This window comes from Myodes glareolus, chromosome 13, assembly GCF_982192425.1.
Source record: "Myodes glareolus chromosome 13, mMyoGla1.1, whole genome shotgun sequence".
NCBI classification, from domain to species: Eukaryota; Metazoa; Chordata; class Mammalia; order Rodentia; family Cricetidae; genus Myodes; species Myodes glareolus.
The window spans coordinates 48,541,836-48,564,767 of NC_142038.1; the positions used below are offsets into that span (position 1 = coordinate 48,541,836).

The following is a 22,932-nucleotide window of genomic DNA, read 5'->3' on the forward strand; positions in this document are numbered from 1 at the left end:
CAGTGGAGCTCTCTGCCCTCCCATTCATAAAAAAGCCATTTTCCCAGGCAAGGGTTGCAACATCGCCGCCGAGGCAGCGAGCAGAGCTGACAGCGGCGGAGCTTGCGCTGCAGGACTCAAGGAGCCTTGCCGGCTCCTCTGACTGGCGTCTGCGAGTACAACAGCGACTGACCCATTTGGGTTCGGGGATTTACACAGACGTGGAGCGATGCTTGTGACTCTGCAGCTCCTCAAAGTAAGTCCATAGCCGGTTTGGAGATCCGAAAGTACCCCCTCTGTACCGTGACGCGGCTCCCCTCGGGTTGGAGCCAATAGTACGCTATTTCTAGCCGCTTCGGTGTTCCTTCCCTCGGTCTGCGCCTCCTCGAGTCCCTGCGGTACGCCGCAGCTACCAGGCGCACCCGGCCGGCACGGCGCTAGGGGTGTTCGTTGCCTGGCACTGCCTTAGCCGACCCTAGGCATTGCCAAGTCGAGCTTCCGCGCCCTCTGTGACTCTGGAAACCTTGTTAGTGTTCGGGGAGTTTGCCTCTGGCCTGGCCTCTTCTGCCACTACTCTCCTTGAACGCTGGAACCGACAGCCCCGGGCTCGCTTTGGAGCAACCGGTTGGGACTTGGGGGCGCCCTACGTTTGGGCGGCTCGCCCACCTCCGGGCTCCGTGCCCACGGTGCCAGCTCTGCCGTAGGTCTTCCCAGCCTTTCCTCAGGGGCCTATGCTCGACGTATCATTTTTTTTCCCCAGTTCCGAGCTGTGGCGGACTAGGTTTCCTCTCCTTATGCCTTTCCACTGGATGGTCAGCACGGGGCCGGCCAAGGACTGAAGCTTTTCTGCTCCCTTTCCTTGGCGAGGCAGTTCCAGACCGTCTGACCTTTGCTCGGCTGCCTCATTTTATGCTGTGCAACTGCCTTGCCTCTTTCCCTAGCCTCTTCTGGGCCCGAGGCTCCTTGGCCACCCGGTGCCCCCGTATTCGCAGGCATCGATCTTTTCCAGGTCCCAGAGCCCCTGGGCCTCTCGCTAAGGCTGTGGTGGGGGCTGAAGGTGCGTTTACATAACGCCGGGCGTGTGGGAGCTGAAGGAAGAGGTTGCATGCGTAGGAGAGATAAGGTGCCCACTTTCCCTCCTTGTTGGTACCAGAGTTGACAACAACACGGAGAATAGAGGATAGAGACGGTATGTTCTGAAAAATTTGGAGTCGCCAGGGCCACGGGGGGGAAGGGGGAGGACGGACTTGGCTAACCCGGGCAGCTGGAGCTTGGCTCCATCACTGGGGCCACGGCTGTGCCCAGTTTCCCCCTCAAAGCAGACGATCAAAAAGCATTTACAGTAGCTTCTCTTGGGCAAGAAGACGGTTTCTCAATTCTTTTGATTGGGGGCTGGGGGTTGTGGGCAGAGGAGGAGACTAGAAGCAGAAAGATGGTTGCATGACTCGAAGAGCTAAGGGATGGCGTTCTAGGCGACATGGGCTGGAGGGAATTGCGTGAGGAGTAGATGGGAGAGCTGCTGGCTGGGCATCCATATTGTCAGGCCTGGCTCAGGGCAGAAGGCCTCCTACTGCGCAGGGAGGCTTCCTGGAACCCTGCGACGCTCGCTGCAAGGATTGCTTGGGGTCCTCAGACGCAGTGGCAGTCTCTTTAATGTCACCAACCAGGCATGTGATTCTCCCCCATTTTGAAGGGGAGGCAAGGGAATCTGGGGAGGGCAGAAGCTCGGGCATATCCACTATGTAGGTGACCAGGGCTGCTGCCTTCGTGACAGGCCTCTACGCCGCACAAAGCTGGAAGGTGAGACCTAGAGCAGTTGGGAAATAGGCTTTATCAATCTCTTAATAAGTTCCGTCTGGCCTAAGGCCCTACTCAATATTGCACTGCTGGATTTCACAATGTTTGGAGTTCTCCAGAATCTTCACACACATGGAGCACAAACATCTGAGATTTTCTGCTTCTAACTCCTCTTTGGTTGCAGATGTGGTTGTGTCCGGCAAAGGAAAGGACTGTAGTTGCTCAGGCCCTTTCTCTGAAAGAAAAATTGGAGGGTTGATACTCCTGAGGTTACGTTTTTTTTTTTTCCTACTGCAGTTCTTTGGGAGGGTCCCTTGGCTCCAGGAAAATCCTCCCCAGACTCCCCGCAGGTGAACCGTGTTGGTGGGCATTTAAGATTGCTGAAGTCTCGAGTCACAGCTAGGTGGAGGGGGCTTTAATGGCATCTTTTGCTTATATTTCATCTGGAATTTAGAGCTGAGTTCAGGAGTCCCTTCTTCTGGGACGTTCATGCCTTCTTGCTGAATCCCACAACCCTTTCCACATTTCCCTCTGAAATGGTAGCCTCGCCACAGCCCAGGCTGGTGGGAGGAGACAACACAGACTGGATCCATTCAGGGCAGATGGCAGGCTGGGCATCCACCGTCCTTTTTGCCTGCCTCACGTTCCAGAGTTGGCAATTTGGAAATCACCCTTTGCCCAGTTCATGCGTCTTTTTCACTATCTTGCGAACTTAGCACTATATGTGCCCAGAGGTTTGGCTGACTTTCTAAAACAACAGAAAACAAATGAAGGCAAAAAAAAAGTGATCCAAAATTAAGGGAAGAGACAAAACCCAGTTAACACTTACAGTGACTTTGGAAGTGTTTCACTCTGGGTCATGCATAAGGACTTTAAATTCCACTCACTGGTAACTTTCTGCCCTGTTGGGACGCCTATAACATCTTTAAGTTAATTTGTTTTAGAGGCAGGATCTCATTATGTAGCCCTGGAACTCACTCTGTAGGCCAGGCCGGCCTCGAACTCAAAGAGCCACCTGCCTTTGGCTCCCAGGTGTTGGGATTAAAGCCTGTGTGGCTGTGCCCAATAACATTTTCCGTAAATCCGTGTTAGATAAGGCCTGATTGTTGGTTACAGGGTGGCCTAAGAAGAAAGGCCCTCTTTGGGATTTAATTTGGTTCTGAATCTAGGGTGTCTGTCCTGCGGTAGAACCAAGAACAGTGTTCCTTGTGCCTAGCTGAGGGAGGCTTCCTGCCAACTACTAGATCTGTTAGAACATTTGGAGAGTAGACGGAACAGGTTTGTTGTTGACTGGCTGGCTTGTTTTGAATGAAAAAGGGTCTCTTCCTGTTGACGCTAGCCCTAAACTCTTTAAGTTTTTATTTTAATTATTGTGTATGTAAGTCACGTGCGTGCACGCACGCTTTCCCGTGAATGTAATTGCCCATAGAAGTCCGGCATTGGGTGCCCCTGGAGCTGTAGTCACAGACTAACGTCGGGACAGCTGCCTAAAGCTGGCGCTGGAAACTCAACTCCAGTCCTCTGAAAGACCAGTCAGTCTGTGCTCTTAACCCCTCAGCCATCTCTCCAGCCCAATAACCGTGTCTTTTTTTTTTCTTCCCTTTTTTTGAGACAGGGTTTGCCTGTGTAACAATCCTGGGCTGTCCTGCAACTTGATTGTATAGACCAACACAGACTGGTCTTGATCTCACAGAGATCCACCTGCCTCTGCCTTTCCAGTGCTGGGATTAAAGGTGTGCATCACCCACACAGTCAACCTTGAGGTTCTTAATTTTCCCGTCTCTGCTAGGTTTGCAGATTCAAACCTTGCTGAGCAACGACAGGGTTTTTTTTTTTTTTTTTTATTTGTTTTGTTTGTTGAGACAAGGTCTTGACTGACCTGAAACTCCCTGTGTAGACAAGCTGGCCTCCAACTTGGATCAATCCTCCTGCCTCTGCCTCTGGAGTGTTGACATTACAGGCAAGCTCCACTATGCCCAGTTTACAACAGCGTTTTTAAATGAGAATACAGTGAATCGTGGCAATCGATTTTTGTAAGGAGACATCGACTAATCCTGGGTCCTTTCAGACCAGACGAGGGCTGGTAAGAACGGGTCTCCAAGAGCCCGAGGGACCAGGGACAGAGAGCAGTAGGACTGCTAAGCACCAGGCTCGACTTTGGTAAGCTCACTGTTAATCTTGTGCTCTTAGGAGGAGGGTCTAGTTTTAAAGGCACATTGAATAAAAGGCACAGGAAGTACAGAGTGCTGCATGATTTAAAAGGTGGGGGGGTACTATTGGCTCTCACTGGGCTACCCTGCAGATCTGGGCAGCTGACTAGGTTGGGGAATGTGTCCACGACATGTGGCCAAGCGGCCAAGCTTAAGAGGCCCCACTGTTCAGCTGTGATGGGGGCTGATCTTTCCAAGGAAGGGCCTCTAGTCGGTGGAGGAAGTGAGGAAGCAAGACTCTGCACAGAGAGCCACAGATGTTCTAGGTCTAGCGGAGGAGGGAAAGGGGCCCTGGGGCAGGTGGCCAGTTGCAGGGGTGTATTTTTCCTCGGCAGTCTGTTTCTGGCTGGGAAAGGGGGAAGTCATTTCCTGTTAAATCCCCAAGAGGAAGCTAAAAATCTATTGTCAGTTCTGTTTCTTGGTGGAGGGTTAGGGAGACATTAAGACCATGTGGATGACGTCTAAAAAAAAAGAAGCCTTCCTGGGGGTTGGGAGTCTGCAGGCTTCTGGTCGCATTCTACACTTTGACCTAGACAGTTCAAATGTGTGGTGCTGCTGCTGGTTAGCAGGCCCCATCTGTTGCCCTCTTTTATGATTTGGCATCTGATCCCTTGTAATGGGCTACTGGGCAGACAAGTATATGGATTATACACAAAACGTAGAAGCTTGAAGCTGGCTAAAATTGCTCAGATATAATGGGAAGGAAAAGGGGGCTGAAAGCCGGTGACTTGACAAAAGATGGAGGGCCACTGTTTCCTTTGGTGATCCCTGACATGGCCAGCTGTGAGCTCTCTAGTGCCAGTGAAATAGGGAGTAGGTAAGGGTGTGTCCTCAACCAAATTGAGCCACCCGAGAGAAATTGAGCTTCCTTCCTATGGGCTTCACAAATTGGCTTTTCCTACCCCCCTTCCCTTAAGGGTCTTAAAAGCAATAAGTTGTCACCTGGCTATAGCTTAATTAACTAAACTGGGTTAGCGACACAAAGGACCAGGCAGTGGTGTTGCCGAGAGTGGACAGGCTCTCTGGCAGCCTAAAGCGTCTTCTGTGGAAGCACCCGCCAAGACTGAATGGACAGCACAGAAACTGCCCCGTTCATGTGGATAGTGCTTCTTGCCAGGTTGTCATTCACCGACTCGTAGATTTTAAAGGACAACCAGCAGGTTTTCCCAATAGTCCCCAGCTTCCCTTTGTAGGGTAAATCAAGGTAAGGGTGGCCGGAGGGTGTGGCCATTTAACTTTGCCTCTTGATTCTTTTTGTGCGATCTGTGTCCAGTTCCCTCCCCGCAGGTACAAGTGACAGTGAGGGTCAAGACAGGCAGCTCCGAGCTGCCAGACCCAGCAGCAGCAGATCTAGGGACTGGTGGGAAAGGAGCTGGGGTGGGTAGCTTGCTGATTCATCAAGCCTCACCATCTCCTTACTTCTGGCCTGTCCCCCTTCCGTTCCCTTCCCTCCACACCTGCACTCTATCATCAGAGATGCCCCAGGAACCCCAGAGTTGAGCTTGTTAGGGAGGGAATCCCTATCACACCAGAATTTCCTTTTCTTTAAGGTCTGTTACAGTGAAATTCTGTAAGGGAAATCCATGGGGTAAAGATGAGAACCCTTAGGAAAAGAGGGGCAAAGTGACAGGATTGCCAAAACAAACAATAACAACAACAACAAAACCTATCTGGAGTTAATTTATCTGCTACTGAACCTCTCCCCACCCCTACTTTACCACAGAGCTGGTGGCTAATGGGGTGGAGTTGAGCTTCTGAAGGGTCTGCGGCCAGGAAGATGGTTGGTACTTGTGTGCTTTTTTCATAAATCCCCATGGATAGGGAAAAGGCATCCACAAATCACTGTCAGGTAGGGCTCCAGTCTGTTTCAGTCATAGTGGTCCATGGTACAGAGGAGTCCTGCCGTGATCACGTGCCGCTTGCTCTACCCTGTGATCCTTTGTGCTTTAAAGTGCCTCCCTGCCTCTCTCTGTGTGTGTGTGTGTGTGTGTGTGTGTGTGTCTGTGTTGAGAGAGAGAGAGTGAGTGAGTCGATATGCATGTATATACTTACACTACACGCACATTCATGGGGACCAGAAGAGGTCGTCCTCAGATTTCCCCATATGCATGATTTGTGAGCTATCATGTGGGTGTTGGAGGCTAAGCCCAAGACCTCTGCAAGAACAGCAAGTGCTCTTAATGAGGAAGCTGTTGCTCCAGTCCCTTTGCCTTACCAGTGGAGATGGGCATGGGGTCTTTCATTGAACTGATGGTGTGACTGGCCGGTGAGCTGTGGGGATCCTCCTGTCCCCACTTCCCCTACCTTGGGATTACAAATGTGACAGCTGTGCTTTGGGGATCAGAACCTAGGTCCTCCTGCTTGCCTGGCAAGCACTGTGCTGACCAGCCATCTTCCCAGCCGTCCGCTTTCATTTCTATCTCCAGAATGGGAGCTCTTCCCTAAGGTGTTGGTGAGGATTAAATGAGGAAGTAAATCACTGTAGGCACAGCCGAGAGCCTGGCACCAAGAAGTGTTCTTTAAGGTCTTAGTCACTTCTAGTAACTAGCTATTATTATTGCTGCTGTTGTTGTTGTTGGAGGGGGAGGTGAAAGTTCCTTATGCTAATTATCCGACTGTGAGGTACTTCCTAGGCTAAGTGCAGGGTTGGCCTCACTTCCATCCGGAACCTTCCAAATTGACCATCAAGCTTTTCCCAGCCGCTTACTGAGGCAAAGCCTCCTGTCCCATTTCTATTATATAAATCTCTTCCTTGGAGGAGAAGCAGAGGGCACCTATGAAACTGCTCTTAACCCCTGCAAGGATGTGCAGACTGGGGTGGAGACTGGTCTTGGAAGTAGAACTCAGACTTAGGGTATTTGTTTTTTTTCTGGGCAGGGAGTAGACCTGGAATCCTGCTGAGGGGTTATCTATCGTACAGGCAGTTTAGGAACTTGTTTTTCTTTTTCAGCCACGGCAATTCAGCAGAAGCTCGCTGGGTCTGGGGCAGGCCTAAGCAAGTGTGAGCACTGGCGCTCCGAGATGGTGCCTGGAAGGGAGATGCCTTTTTAGACATAGTTTTTGGAACCAAATGTCAGCTGTGCATGTCCTGAGAGAGCTGAGTCATTGGGGGCCAAGATCCTCACTCTCTAGGCTGGCCTCATTTGCTAGCCCAGATGTTGACAGCTGCCTCTGGAGGGTGATGGGGCTGTAGCCTCACTGCCTGCGGTGGCTGTTCCAAACTAGCTTGCTGATGGGGCTTTTGCATGATTTGGAGAGTCTGCTTGCTGGTTCCGGGGCCTGTTAAACATCCTGGAAAGTTGCCTAACGCTTTTTGCTTCATCTGCAAGAAATGCAGCTGTTTTTAGAGTCTTGGTAGTCTGCTTGGCAAACTGGAGTGGGCAGTCAGTTTCACCTCTCTGCTTTAGAGTACTTCTCCTTTCTCTACGCCTTGGTCAGCCCTGAACTTGGTCCTGAGATAAAACCCTAGCTACAGGGGTCAATATGTAGCAACGGGAAACTTCCACAGGCATTTTGTTGGCAGGTATTCCCAAGCAGGGCTTCTGAAATCAGGGGCTCATACTGTCATTGTCCACGGAGGAAGGTTCTGGCTGAGACGCTCCATTGGTTAGCACCTGAAAGTCTTGCCTGTGACACCTTATATTATGCCAACATAATGATTTTTCCTTTAACCAAAGACCCCAGAACTAGAAGTTGGGGCTTCTAACTGAACTGGTCGGGTGACTCCAAACTTGACATTTTTCTCAAGGCAAGGCCTTGGGAACTTCCTTGGAATAAGTTTATTAGCTAAAAGGTAGCATTCCTTAGAGAGAAGATGCTCTCCATGATGCTTCTATGCAGCCCTGGCCATAGCAGTTCACTTGAAGCTGCCTTGACCAGGGACTATTCTTGAGTGGAAGGCCTGCCAACTAACTCAAAGGTGAGCTCTGAACTGCCTGCCGGTGGTGGCTCTTTCCTTGAATTGTAGCAATTGGGAAGCTAAGGAATAAGGGCTTCTGTAGCCCAACCTTGGGCTATTACTAATGTATTAAGTACGTTTCAGGTCAACCTAAGATGAAATGTGAAATCTTGCCTCAAAAAAAAAAAAAAAAACCAAATAAGTTTTGTATTTTTATTTTTTAAAGTTCTGATTTCACTGATTCACTGAAGAACATTGTGGCCCCTGCCACTATGTAGACTTTATCCAAGACAGACAGGGAAATAGTGTATAAAGAAATACCTGTAAGCCGATAGTTTTGAATGGGAACCGTCTGGTGACTGACCCTTCTCTGAAAGATGTGATTTTTTTTTTGCGTTTAGCAGCCTAGATGTTGCGCGGGCTAATGCTGTGGATATCCTTCTTTCTCTCCCTTTCACGAACTTTCTATTTAGAGCTAGCTGTTTATTTCATGCGGACTAGAAGCATCCCAGAAAACGCTTCAGGCTTCAGCTATTTGTAACCAAACCCTTGTCTCCAAGCCAGGGCAAGCATAGCTGTGAGTTCCCATCAGCCTCCTCCCTCCACCATCGCAAACACTTCACCATACAGGGGACCAAGTGTCACTCTCCTGTGATACTGAGATGGACTTAACAGTCTCAGCAAGGGGGGGGGGTAAACGGAACTGAAACCTACTTCGCATCCCCTCGACAGCACCTTTGATGCAAGATAAACTTAGTTGAGAGACAGGAGCTGTCATTAGCATCTTGAAAAGGCATTTACAGAAACACCAGTGTGTGTTGTCTTAATGAGGGCTCCTCTGCCCCTTGCTCCATCCTTCCCTCCCCCAGTCCCTTGAAGTTCTTTGTGGAATCTTCCCAGAGTGTATTCTCTTCCTTTGGATTCCAAATTGTCTCCTTTGAACAGAGGTCTTGGCCTTCTGCTGCTATTTCTTTAAATTGATCTCCGTCCGAATTCCAAATGTAAAGGTCAGCAGGCAAGGAAATGGCACTTCTGATAGAAAACAATGTGCACTTTCTAAATTTGAACCAAGCCGTTTCCGCTCTTTGATTTAAGTGACTTCCTGGGTTTCCGTGTCAGGCGCTGCCGTTGAATCTCTGGCCGGATGCCAACTTAAAATTGCACTCTCTCAGTGAAATTAGAAACTGATCCAGGGTTGCCTTAGCTATTCTAGTAAATAGCATTTAGTCTGAATGTTCGGCTCAGCACTTGGAAATGGGTGATGTGAGTGCCCCTTGAGAGGATTTCCCATGCAAGTTGTCGGGAGCTCACCTACCCAGGGCTTATTGACTGCCGGAGGTTGCTGTTCTTGGAAGCGAGAGTAATCGGTTGATGTCCTGGATGAGCAGGCGTCAGATGAAGCCCTTCTCTTCTCGGTAGCCAAAATGAAGGCTTTTCTTTATCCAGCTGATGAGCTCAAGGGAGCACACAGGAACTGTTGTATTGACCACATACATGGTCCTCAGTGCCCAGGACGGTTCCTCCAGGACTGGGAAATGCTTACGTAGGACTTCAAAGTGGCTGTATTTTGAGGTAGTGATGAATTATTTAGTGCTGGCTGTGTGCAGGTATCAGGTGTGCGTTTTCTCCCTTAATCCTTGCAAGAACCCCTTTTTACAGCCCCAAAAGTAAGGCATAATCCTAGTGCTCACTACTTCAGAGGCAGGCAGATCTCCATGAGTTCAAAGCCAGCCCGGGACTACACAGTGAGACCCTTCACCTGCCACCATTCCCCCCCTTCGACCACCACCACAGACACACACACAGGAGTGAGATGGCTCAGTTGGTACAGGTTCACAAGACTGGGGACCTATTATAATCAATAATTTTCACACATGAAGGTGAAAGAAGAGAAAACTAATTGTTCCCTGAGAGAAGTTTTGTCCCCTGACCTACACGTACATTAAAAATAATTTTAAGGCAGGCGGTGGTGGCGCTTGCCTTTAATCCCAGCACTCGGGAGGCAGGACCAGACAGCTCTCTGTAAGTTCAAGGCCAGCCTGGTTTACTAGAGCTAATTCCAGGACAGGCACCAAAGCTACAGAGAAACTGTCTCAAAAAAAAAAAAAAACCCAATAAGTTAATTAATAATTTAATCAATAGTAATTTTAAAAGAAGTTGTAACTTGTTTAGAATCAACACTGTTAGGCCTAAAGTGTCCTATTTTTTTCTTTAAGACAGGCTCTTGCTCTGCTGATCAGGCTAGTCTCAAATTCACAACTGGCTCACTGTTGTTTCTACCTTCCAGGTTCTGGGGTCATAGGCATGTGCCATCATGCCTGGCTGGCCCACCTTTACCCCAGCTGGTAACCGAAGCCGGAACCTGTGATGCGTGCTAGGAAATCTGTCTTCCACCAAGTTGTTCCTCAGCCTAATAGATGTTACTTCTATCAGTATTTCTCTCGTTATTGGCAACTTAAGCCTTGAAAATTACTAGGAAGTTCATTGAAGAAATTTGGTTCCCATTTCATTTTAGACTCCCAAGGCCTGATAGAAGGTTGAGGGGAGAGTATATATTGGCCATATATTGATGCTGGGAATCCATTTTCTTTTTTCCTTCCTCTCTCTCAGGGCCCCTAGAAGCCTGTCCATTGGTGCAGTCCAGGAGCGTCAGCCTCATGGAGCCCCCGGTCCCACAGAGTACTGTCCCTTTGACTCCCAGCTCCGTCATGGTGCAGCCTCTTCTCGATGGCCGAGCACCCCACAGCCGGCTCCAGCACCCACTTACCATCTTACCCATTGACCAGGTGAAGACCAGTCATGTGGAGAATGACTACATAGACAACCCTAGCCTGGCCCCCGCCTTGGGTCCCAAGCGGACCCGGGGTGGGGTCCCAGAGCTGGCCCCTCCGCCTGCCCGCTGTGACCAGGATGTCACTCACCACTGGATCTCCTTCAGCGGTCGACCCAGCTCTGTAAGCAGCAGCAGCAGCACCTCCTCAGACCAGAGGCTCCTCGACCATATGGCCCCACCACCAGTGGCTGAGCAGGCTTCACCCAGGGCCGTCCGCCTCCAGCCCAAGGCGGTCCACTGTAAGCCGCTGGACCTCAAGGGCCCAGCAGCTCCGCCAGAGCTAGACAGACACTTCTTGCTGTGTGAGGCCTGTGGGAAGTGTAAATGCAAGGAATGCGCGGCCCCTCGGACGTTGCCCTCCTGCTGGGTCTGCAACCAGGAGTGCTTGTGCTCGGCCCAGACCCTGGTCAACTATGGTACATGTATGTGCTTGGTGCAAGGCATCTTCTACCACTGCACCAATGAGGATGATGAGGGCTCCTGCGCTGACCATCCGTGCTCCTGCTCCCGCTCCAACTGCTGCGCCCGCTGGTCCTTCATGGGTGCCCTCTCTCTGGTGCTGCCGTGCCTGCTGTGCTACCTGCCAGCCACAGGCTGCGTCAAGCTGGCCCAGCATGGCTATGACCGTCTGAGACGCCCTGGTTGCCGCTGCAAGCACACGAACAGCGTCCTCTGCAAGGCGGCCAGTGGCGACACCAAAGTCAGCAGGTCTGACAAGCCTTTCTGACACGTTGGATGAAAACTCGGCACTGCCCTTGGAAACATGGTCCTTCCTGCCAGTCTCCTGAGGCTGACCTTACTCATCCGTCCTCTCCTAAACCCTAGATTGAGAACAAACAGGCAGAGACCACTACCACCCAGCCTAGAGTCCCCAGAAGGATGAAGATGTACTCTGGGGTTTTCGTGTTCTTGAAACTTTTTATGTCAAGCAACAGTGACAGCATCGGGGTGTTGGTGGTTTTGGGTGTGATTTCTTCCCATTTCAGAAGATGTGGACACAATCTGGAAGTTTGTCCCCTCGATGGCCTTCCCAGCCCCTCAATCTCTCCCTTCCACTTTACCATTGTCTCTGGCTCCTGCTGGAGCTTCCTACCTGGGAGGAACAGCTCACGGAAGGTGGGATACCTCGAGGAAGACCCTCAGAGCCTTGACTTCTACCTTTCCTTCCTCTGTCCGTGCCTGTTGGCCTTGGCCTCTCGGGAAGGTGCTCCTGTAGCAGTTCCTGCTGTATGTACTTGATAGTTGAGAACAGAATCACCCTGGAGCTGCGGGATGGACAAGGAGCCGCTGGGCAGTGTGTTCCTCCTAGCTTCAATCACTAACTCATCACACCATCCTCCGCTTCTTAACTGAGTCACAGACTGGCCTGCCTGCTCTGTGTCCCGAGCTCTCTCTACTCAGATTCTTTGCAGAAACTCACTGAGTTAAGAGGGCCCCGGGTGACGCAAGTGAGACCAAATATCATTTTGCCAATGAGTCTGAGGCTGTGGTCTCTGGATCCAGTCACGATGTTTTTCTATGTTTAATTAAACTAGATGCTAATGGTGTTTAAACAATAATAATACAACAACTTGCTTCTTTTTGGGCCACCCCCAGGAAGGGCTGATTTAAAATCTGGGGGCAAGCAACCTCAAGGAGCATAATTCCCCTGCCCATCAGGAATGGCAAAGAAGAGGCCGCACCTCTCATTGGCAGAATGGCAGTTGAGCCGAGCTGGGTTTGGGTTTTCTTCTGATTCTGCTGCTTGCTGTCATAGCCTTTGTGTATAGTGATGTGTCTGTCTTTAATGTAAATAGAGAGAGGATGAACAGAGTCTATTTTAGTGTTAGGAGGCCCCGGTGGGGAAGTCAGAGGAGCCCAGAGTGGGTGGGGAGCAGTTCTCTGAGGGAGGGGGCTACTGGATTTGAGCCCCACTTTTGTGCGCAGCACAACCCCCACCCCTCCCGACAGCCCCCAAAGACGTAGCAACTCTTTCTCTCACGGTGCTAAAGGACCCAGAAAGTGCAGCACGTCCAGTGGGTAGGTACTTGTTGCATGCAAAAAGCTATAGTGTCTCTCTGGTCCTTGCCCCCGGTTGTTGTGTGGGGTTTTTGCTTTGTGTGGTATTTTGTCCCCGTCCCTGCCTCTTGATGATGTGAGAAATGGCCTGGGTCAGAAGAGATGCCCCAGGTGAAATTGGGAAAGCATTAGGCAAAAATGATGTGTGGCGTCTCTGGCTCTTCCATGTGGGACCAGAGCTGCCCCCAGGAAGGAGGCGAGCAGGCAGGTAGCTATGAGTGGCTTGTACCTAATGCTCTTTCTCAAGGATTCACCCCCACCCCTACCTTGGAAACTAGTAGTAACACCTTATGATTTAGAATAAGTTAACTGTAACCATAGGTATTTATTGGTTGGAAGAAGGGAGGGTTTTATTTTCAGCTTTATTTATGTAACATTTACTGGCTTGTAAAAGGCAAGTATAAAATACTGCATCTTCATTCTCTATGGCTAACCCATATAGCTGCCCTTGCCACAGTTGCTTGCAGTGTTCTTGCACAGACCGGAAGGAAAGATAGAAGACGAGAAACACATTCAGCCGACCACTTAACACTGATTGAATGTATTAGATGCTTACTGAAGGGGCTGTCGATGTTTTCCTCAGATGAGGTATGTGGAGGGAAGCCCCCAAAATGATAGCGCACATGAGCACCCGTCCTGAAAAGCCTGGGAGCTTTGTCCAGGGTCCCTCCCCAAATCTGTCTCCACAGGATAACTAACCCAGTGGCAAGTTGCACTTTGGTGATCCTGGTCTGTACACCTCTGTGGACAGTTGAGTTACACACGCCGTGTATGCACACATGCACATGTGACACTTACATATGTACTGACCCTCTACCACACAGACCCTGTTTCCTAGCAGCCCCTCCCCAGCCCTTACTTTGTGTACATAGCTGTAAACACGGATTTTTATGGGTTTTGGTTTGCCTTTTATTTCCACCCTCCCCTACTTCTTGTTTTGGCTTGTGAAGGATGTCTACAAAACTCCCCCCGCCCCCAGGAGTTTGTCTTGGGGCCCACTTGCTTGGTGGTAAAGGGAAGGGGTGAAGGGAACAGCCTTGATTTCCTCAGCTCTATTGTATTTGAGTTTTGTTTCAGGCGGGAAAGAACACAACAGAAAGGTGGTAGTGTGCCTGTAGGGTCCCCACCCCCTTCCCAGTACTACAGGCTCTTGCAAACACTAAACATTGGTGTAGCTGCTTCAGCCTGGTGGCTTGCTGTCGTTTAGGTTGTTTGGCTGGGTTCTAGCTCTTCAAACGTTCCAGCTGGTTCCCATTTCTAGACCTGGGATTAGGTGGCGGTTGAGGATGGCATCCAAGACATTTCCTAAAAAGTACCTTGGCTACTTGGTTTCTGCATTGTGGGGAAAGACCAGCCTTCCTGTGAGCACCCTTGGGTCTCGGGCTAGGCTAGCAAAGCCTTCCATGGTACAGTCAAGGCTCCTGAAGCCAATAGGAAGGCAACAAAGACCAGTCCTCAAATGTTTACCTTGGGTACTTCACAGACATAGGAGGTGGGTTCGATGAGGTTGGGCAGGCTGCATTGGTAGGGCCCAGCTGGATCACAACCCCAAAGGAGCAACACATGCAAACTTTGTCTGGGCCAAAACCACTTTGAAGCAAGCAGCCTGATCTCCAGAAATGTCTGAGGTGTATGGGCAGCACAAATTTGCACTGTACAACTTACTAGACCCTCCAAGGCGTCCCGAGCCTCCTGGTTCATGCGTTTGAGTAGTTCATGCCCTCCCTGCTCTGTAATGGTGAGCGTCCGTCCTGCCTTTCCATTTTTGCTGTGGGTGACTCTGCCGCTTGCGTTCTCTTGCTATCCCTGGTTGCTTTCATGTTCGCAGCAGTAGAGCTGCTCCCCAGTGCCCACTCCACCACTTTCCTGTTTTCATTTCCTCCCTCACTGTAGCCCCTTTTCACCCCACCACAAAAGTTACCACAGAAGGTTTCCTTTGTAAAAAATATTTATTTTGAAGCTCTATTTTAATAGTATTTATTTTAGAAAGTCTACTATTGTAAGAGTTCTTCTGTTTGTGAAGAAAAAACAAGTTACAAACTGAATGTACTGATCTAGAAGATATCTATAAATATATATTGTTAAATATACACGTGATTGCCGTTCTCTTGTGTCGTCTTCCATTGCCCGACGTCCTCCTTCAGCAGAAGTTGATGCTTGTCAAGGCATCACATAAACACCACATGCACACAGTGGCCTGGGTGTCTCTAGACCAGGGAGACCCTCGCCTACCTCTAAGGTCACCTGAAAGCCACTGAAAAATGCCGCACTGCTAGTGAAGTTGTCAGATGCCGCGTGATGCAGAATCCTTCCTGGGTCACCTGTCACACAGGGTGTCGGGCTTGGGTTTTCTTCCTATTTCTTGAGATAGTCAAGATAATGTTAGCCCAGGCTAGCACTGAAAGTGTATGATTAGGCCAGGTGGTGGTGGCACGCTCCTTTAATCCCAGCGCTTGGGGAGGCAGAGGCAAGTGGATCTGAGTTCCAGGACAGCCAGGGCTACATAGAAACCTTACCTTATTAACCCCCCCCACAAAAAAAAAAGTGTTATCGTGCCTGGCCGTTGTGTGTCTTAGTAATATAAATAGACAAAAAGCTTCAGAAATAGGAAAAGCTAGAGGTGGGGAAAAGAAGGACCAAATTTTGGTCTCGGTGCTCGACTAATGAGACCTCAAACAAGGTCTTTCGATTTCTAAGGTCTCCTGTCCACAGAACGGCTTGTCTTTGTCCTTTGGTGCCTTGTCACACCCAGATCTGCCTGTCTCTGCCTCCTGAGTGGTGGGACCTAAGGTGTGTATCACCATGCCTGGCCTTGGTGCTTTTTCTTGGTCAAAGTGATGACCTTTAGGAGTCTTGGTAAAATCCAATCCTGTTCCTCTTTGAGACTTTGGAACATATGTCAAGGATCCCCTGGTCATTGCCCAAAGGACACACACACACACACACACACACACACACACACACTCTTCAGTGTGACCCTATCTACAGTAGAACTTGAATAAAGATAATCTCATTCTGTTAACTGACCCTGCTGCTGTCCCACCTCGACAGAAGTAACCCTTTGGTCCCCAGTTGTATCTCACGTTTTGACTCCCCAGACTCTCTCATAATTGGTTGGCTGGTTTTATGTTAGGTCAGGTTTTAGAGATTAATAAGAAAGACACCAAATGAAGTTGCATTCTTAAAGGCCTACCCACCCAAATGGCCTTTGGGGAAAGGAGAAGCTGAGAGTCTCCAGAGGAGAGTTCTGCAACTGCAATCCCGTCTTTCTCCATCTGGCCTTGTACCTCCTTAGTTGCCAGTGGCTTAGGGGTGACCCCAGACGTTATTTGCTGCATTACTTTTTGCCTGATGCCGTTGGCCTCGGGATGCAGAAATGAGTGTTAGGTGGAATTGCTGCTCATACAGAGTGTAAAAATGTGAGTTGAAGTTTCTGCAGCTGTACTTGGGGAAGTACTTCATGGAGGAGCTGGAAAGTGTCCCAGTGACCAAGTGTAAAAGTTGAATCAACCCTCTTCCCATCCGTCCGTAACGACATAATACTCCTCGAAGAAGGAATGGGATGGGCCTCGGGCCTCGGTGCTAGCATAGTTGCCTGGCATGTGGAAGGTCCTGAGATCAGGTTCCAGCACTGCCCCCTCCCAAAGGGCTTGGCTTGGTGAGGGCATCTCTGACCCATTGGTAGAATATATCCCTGTACCCCTGCAGCCTGGTACTCTGGTCCAGAGCCCCCAGTACACTCAGCTTTTCAGCCAGCCTACCTAGCCTAGGTAACTTAACAGCTTGAAGTGAATTTAGCTTCCCAAAGCCTGAACCCCCAGAAAGACCCAGGCAGCCTGCCCCACACTGGAGGTGCTGCCAGATAAAAGCCGGGAGGACATTTTTAAGAGACTTGAAGTTTATTCATCGGAACTTTAATAAAACAATATGTCCAAGGCCCGAGGCAGGTATAATTTTCATAATTTATGGGTCTCTGAGACAGGAAGAGAGCTCAGGGTTTTATTGTGTTTCGCACGATAAATGGCATTCCAATTGTCTGCCCGGTGTTCTTTAAGGCCTCTTGTCTGGCGGCAGTGCGGCCTTCTGGAGCCCACCTGGGCCCGGAGGCCAGAGGCAAGGGCTAATTATGGATGCATCTGGATGCATTAAGCAGGAGATGACTGAAGAACTCCCTGGGCTCTCCTTCCTGTGCCCACACGTGTGCTAACAGTAACTGCTACAAACTTTGGAGCCTCACTCCTCTCCCCTCCCAGCCTGCTCTCCCCACCCCCCCAATCCCCTCTGCCGGCTGGACCTGGAGACTGGCTTAGGACTCTGTCAGCCACACAACAGGAGGTGACTTAGGACTCTGTCAGCCACACAGCAAAGGGCTCTAGGTGAGATTCCGATGGGAGCTGCTAGTGGGAAAGCCTGTAGACTGGATGCTGCTGACGAGCATCAGGTAACGACAGGCCAAGTGACCTGATGAAATACTGTAGACAACATCACTGGGGAGCATAGATGGGATGTTGTTGTTTACAGTCTTGAAACTAAAATTATAATTGGCCTCACTTGACAGAAAGTCAAGGTTCAGATGCACCCTCAACCCATCACTGAGAAGGGGTAGACGGGACATTTTTAACCCAGACGGTCTTCCAAAGTCACTAGCTGTTAAAGTCTTTTCAAACTTTTAGACCCTGTCCAGTGAGCATTGCCTTTGGGGGTTCTTTCCTTTGTCCTTAGAGGCTCCTCGTCACTGGTCCTGCTGTGACAGTTTGTAGTGCAGGCTGTTCTAACCAAGATCACTGCCCACGAGACAGGATTGGAGCCCAAGTCGCAACCACTGAGCCCAGCAGCCGCTAAGCAGGTAAGAGTGCTTGTTGTTTTTGCAGAGGACCTGAATTTGGTTCCCAGCCCCACATGGCTGCTCATAGCTTCCGGGAGAACCGACGCCCTCTGTTGGCACCAGGTATGAACCTAGATAGATGCATGCAGAACACCCATACACAAAAAATTAGAAATAAACAACACTATTAAGGACCCATCAATAAGCCCGTTCTGAGGAAGAACCTGTGACCACACAACACTGCTCTTTACCCTTTCAGCATCGGCAGCCCCCTCCCAGCACTCCCTAGGCTGCTGCAGTGGCCATTTTCCAAGCACCACACCTCAGGGTGACTAAAGCCCTCTGCTTCCATCTAATGGAAGGGCCAGTACCCAGAGAGGATATGGTCAGGGTCTTGGGACTCTTAAGAAATGGCTGCGTTGCATGGTAAGGGCTAGGAACTTATTGGTCTACCTGGCAGGAACTAAGTAGTTAAACCATGACCGTGTACACTCTGGGAAGGCAAAGAAGCGAGTAATTGCTCAGCCTACAAAACTGAATGCTTTAGTAGTCCCCTCCCGATGTTGAAGACCTGGAAGTTCTAGAGTCTCGGAAGCTGGATTCTGATGGTAGCGGAGGATGGGAGAGCCTGGGGGCAGCAGCACCACTATACACTATACACTATATGAAGAAGTGAAAGCAGGCAGGCTCTGTAATCTTTTCCATGGCCCATTGTTGTTGTTGTTTTAAATCTGGGCCACCTGTTTGGAAGGTGGGTCTTGTTTTGACAGTCACGCTGGAGATGTGGCTCAGCTGTGAAGAGCACGGGCTGTTCCTCAGAGGACTCAAGATCAATTCCCAGTACCCTCATGATGGGCAACTCAAGTCTGTAACTCCAGTCCAGGGGAATCAAAACCCTCCTCAGGCCTCCCTAAGGACCAGCTATGCATGTGCACCTGCTGCACCGACATGCACCCAGACAATGCACCCATGTACATAAAACAGATAAAAGGAAAAATAGTCACACATTTGCAAGTAGATAGAGTATCTGATAGTTGGGTATTCAGCTCACTTCCTACTTAATTCTGCGGCAGCCAGGTAATACTTAACTTCAGCAAGAGTGAGTCCTCCAAAGACAGCTTCCTTAGTGGGGATGGTGGTGGGGATGGCAGCATACTTTTTATCCTAGCACTCAGGAGGCAGAGGCAGGCAGATTTCTGTGATTTCGAGGCCAGCCTCAAGGGCAGGGGTGGAGGAAGACCACTTCATCACAGATCCCAATTTCTCTGGTACCTTCTGTCATCTGCCCTTCAAAAGTTCCCCTCAGGGTTAAAAAGGCTGTCTGAATGACAACATCAAGTTCCAGATGGCACATCTTTGCTCAAGAAAAACTTTCCTATCCCTGTAGTTGTTCCCCACTGCCTCAGCCTTCCAGGCTCAGTAAGCTAAGGATAAAGGCAGCCGTCCTTCATTCCAGTCACAGATAAACAAACGTCCAGTGGACACCTGCTGCCTTGACTGGTTTCTTCTCGCATCCCAGCAGCCGAGCTACGGGGAAGGCTCTTGGCGAAGCTGATGGCATTACTGAATAAGCTGTCGAGCTTGCACAAGCGCTTGTCATAGGGGCGCTGCACCAAATCTGCGTGCATGCTCCTTGGTTCTGCGTCCCTCATACAGAATGCATGTCTGTTTCATCTGAGTTGCGAACACCACACCATCTGCAGCCTCAGTCCCTCTAGTTATACTGTAACTGTTACAGCAACCACAACACATTTGCTCTGGACAGGTTTACCAGATGGACCGAATGTAGTCAATGAAAGCCTCCAACGATGCTTGGTGCATAGTTTTTTGTTTGTTTGGTTTTACAAGACAGGGTTTTTCTGTGTAGCTCTGGCTGTCCTGGAACTCACTCTGTAGACCAGGATGGGCTCCAACTCAGAGATCTTCCTGCCTCTGCCTCCTGAGTGCTGGGATTAAAGGCATGCACCACCACTGCCCAACTGTGTTTTTGTATTTTAACATTATTAAGCATCAGATGATCACAGGGTAATGGTGGAGCATGCCTTTAATCCCAGCACTCAGAAGGTAGAAAAACACAGTTGGGCAGTGGTGGTGCATGCCTTTAATCCCAGCACTCAGGAGGCAGAGGCAGGAAGATCTCTGTGAGTTCAAGTCCAACCTGGGCTACAGTACGAATTCCAGGACGGCCAGAGCTACACAGAGAAAAGTTGCAAAACCAAACAAACAAACAAACAAACAAACAAAAAAGCAGATGATCTTGGTTAGTTTTGGTTTGAGTTTTGGAGAAAGGGCCTCGTGTAGCCAGGCTGGACTCAAAGTCCTGATCATCCCGACTCTACCTCCCAAGTGCTAAAGTGATGGGTGTGTATCACCATGATAGCTTCAGATTATCTCTTTCAAAAAGAACGCAGTTGTTGCAAAAGAGGAAAATATGAGCAACATGAAGCTTCCAGGGCATGAGAAGGCTCGGCAGGTAAAGGCGCTGGCTGTGTACAAGCCTGACAACCCGAGTTCAGTTTCCAGAACTGACCCTGCAAAACAGTCCTCTGACTTCTACATATGGGCTGTGGCTTGTGCGTTCCCCCACGGCACACATTAATGATAAATAAAAAGTTCAGCTAGGCATGATGGTGCATACCTTCAATCCTGCACTCAGGAGCCAGAGACAGGCAGATCTCGGTGAGTTTGAGGCCAGCCTGGTCTACAAAGTGAGTCCCCAGGACAGCCAGGGCTACATAGAAGGACTCTTTTTCAAAATAGATAAAAGATAGATAGATAGATAGATAGATAGATAGATGAAAAATTTTAAAACCCACTAAATAGATGGCTTAGTGGCTAGGAGCACTGGCTGCTCTTCAGGAGGACCTGGGTTCAATTCCCAGCACCTGCATAGTGACTCACAACCACCTGTAATTCCAATTCCAATGAAAGTAATGTCCTCTTCTGGCTTCCACAGGTACCAAGCATTCATGTGGTGATAGATATACATGCAAGCAAAACACCTACATGTATAAAATAAAATATTTTGCTTGAAAGAAGATTAAGTGCCAGGTTTGGCGGGGGGCGGGGGGACTTAGTTGACTAATCTGTGAGGCCCTGGATTCAAACCCTAGAATTGCAAAGGAAAAAGTGTCTACTGTGTGCTAGGCATTCATTGCCCTTTGATTTTTAAAACCATGCATGAGGACTAGTAGTAGCACAGCAGGTAAGTATGGGAACCTAAGTTTGATCCCCAGAACGCAACAGAAAGCCAAACGTGGTGGTGCATGCTTGTAACCCCAGCTCTGGGGAGGCAGAGATGAGTGGGTTCCTGGGGCTCACTGGTCAGCCACGGATTTGACTGGACTGTATAATTTAAGGCACTCATTCAATGGTGACCATTACCTTTTGATCCAGTCCTTTCCTGTCTCCCTCTTTAAATCTTACATTTCCCCCTCCTCTTGAGTGTGGACTACACTAAGTGACTACCTCCTGTTGTGGAATAATCTTTTTGTACACTGTGAATATTTGTCACTCAGATTGGTTTAATAAAAAGCTAGGCAATAGCTAAGCAGAATTTTCAGGGCAGAGATGCGGAGAGTCACCAGCCAGAGACAGAGGAAGCAGAGAAGCAGGATGGACAGTATATAAATGAGATAAATGAGCCTCAGCAGCACATAGATGAACTGAAATTTAAGTTATAAGAGCTAACTAAAAATAAGCCTAAGCTATCAGCCAAGATTTCATAAGAAGTTTCCTTGTCTTTTTTGGGAGCTGGCGGTCTAAAGAAAACTCAGCTCACACCCTCCCACAGAATAATGAAGGAGTTCGGGGTGGGAAAGGACCAGCCAGTTCACTGTGGAGACATTTCACAAATGCAGCCTTAGCCAAGTGACAAAGGTCCACGCACAAAACCTAGCACAAGAAGGACACTTCACCGCTGGTGTTCTTCCCGCAAGCTCATAACCTTGGTCTAATAATTAAAAAACAGCAAATAAACCTAACACTGGGGCCTATTCTAATAAACAGCTTCCCACCGCTGCTCAGGTGTCATGGTTCTGAAAAGCAAGGAAGACAGAAGTCACAGAGTGGGGAGCCATGGCAGTGCTGTGTAAAATAAGTGTCCTGACTAGACCTGGGAACTGGGGAGAGCCTCTGAAGGTTGAACTGAGTGAATCCCCTGTGCAGTTAGTTTCCTGTTTCGATACTGTGCTGTGGTTACTATGGAAGGGGGTAAGTAAATAGGGGGTTTCCCTACTTTCTCCTGCAAATTTTTAAAATCTAAAATTATTTCAAAATAGGTGCTGGGTCGATAGCTCATCTGTGAAGAGCACTGACTGCTCCCCCAAAGAACCTGGGTTGAAGTCTCAGCACCTACATATCAGCACACAACAGGGTGTTAACTCCAGCTCCAGGGGACCTGCCACCCTCTTCTGGCCTCTGCAGACTCCACACACACTTGGTGCATAGACAGACATGCAGACACAACAGCCATCGCATAAGATAAAAATAAAACATAAATTCTAAGCCTTAGAAAATTTGTAAAATAAAAAAGGAGTTTTAGAATAAAACAGCAAAACTTTTGGACTTCGTTGAACTTAATGTGAATGACAGGTTCTTTACCAATGTCCCTAAGACACTGTACTGTGTGTGCTATCCACCCTTTGCAGCCTGGCTGTGCCCTTCCAGCCTACCGGGGTGCTCCCTGCCTCGGCTTGACACCCACTCTGGCTCCCCTCCTCCCTCTACCTCCCTTTCACACATCTCTGAGCCGGCTTAGTCCTCTTGTTCCACAGGTCTCACCTAGGTGTCCTCCCCAAGCCTGGGCCTTTCCGTCTCGATGCTCACATAATTACATATGTGTTCAGTATTTACTGTCTTCCTCTCTCCAAGGGAGGTTTTATCCACTGCCTTGTCTGCAGGCTATATGTTTTCTGACTCCTTAGTTACCTCCAACTTCTCTCTCTCTCTCTCTTTCTCTCTCTCTCTCTCTATCTCTCTCTCACATCTGACAGCTTCATACACCTATGTAATGAATTTTAGTCAGTTTGACACCTCTTCCCATTCTTTTTTCAACAAGTCTATCTCCTATATTCATGTCTGTCTTCTGTGTGTGACCCAGAGTTCAATTAGAGTTTCTTGTCCGGCCATGGGTGGTTGATTATCAGTGGCTAATCCACTGAGGAAAATGAAACCACCCCCAACAACCACTGACTGTCAACAGTCCCTTGAGGAGTGGGGCTTCCACATTTTCCCTCTCCTAACTACCTTGGCAAACACCTTAGCTGGCATCCATTCCCAGTTTTCGTTTGTTACACAAGATCGTTCCAGTCACTGGCCACCAGACTGGGGT

At 49.3% G+C, this 22,932-nt stretch overlaps 1 protein-coding gene across 2 annotated transcripts; it reads left to right on the plus strand.

The window, feature by feature from the left end:
* The first annotated feature begins 57 nt into the window (after positions 1-57).
* Positions 58-14,865, plus strand: Spry4 (sprouty RTK signaling antagonist 4). 2 transcript variants are annotated; one of them, XM_048419400.3, is made up of 2 exons: positions 58-235; positions 10,495-14,865. In XM_048419400.3, the coding sequence occupies exon 2, from the start codon at positions 10,542-10,544 to the stop codon at positions 11,442-11,444; it is 903 nt and encodes a 300-aa protein (XP_048275357.1). In that variant the 5' UTR covers positions 58-235; positions 10,495-10,541; the 3' UTR covers positions 11,445-14,865. The 2 variants fall into 2 exon arrangements, with proteins under 2 accessions (XP_048275357.1, XP_085556065.1); XM_085699939.2 differs by lacking the exon at positions 58-235 and adding an exon at positions 766-1,168.
* The last annotated feature ends 8,067 nt before the right edge of the window (positions 14,866-22,932 follow it).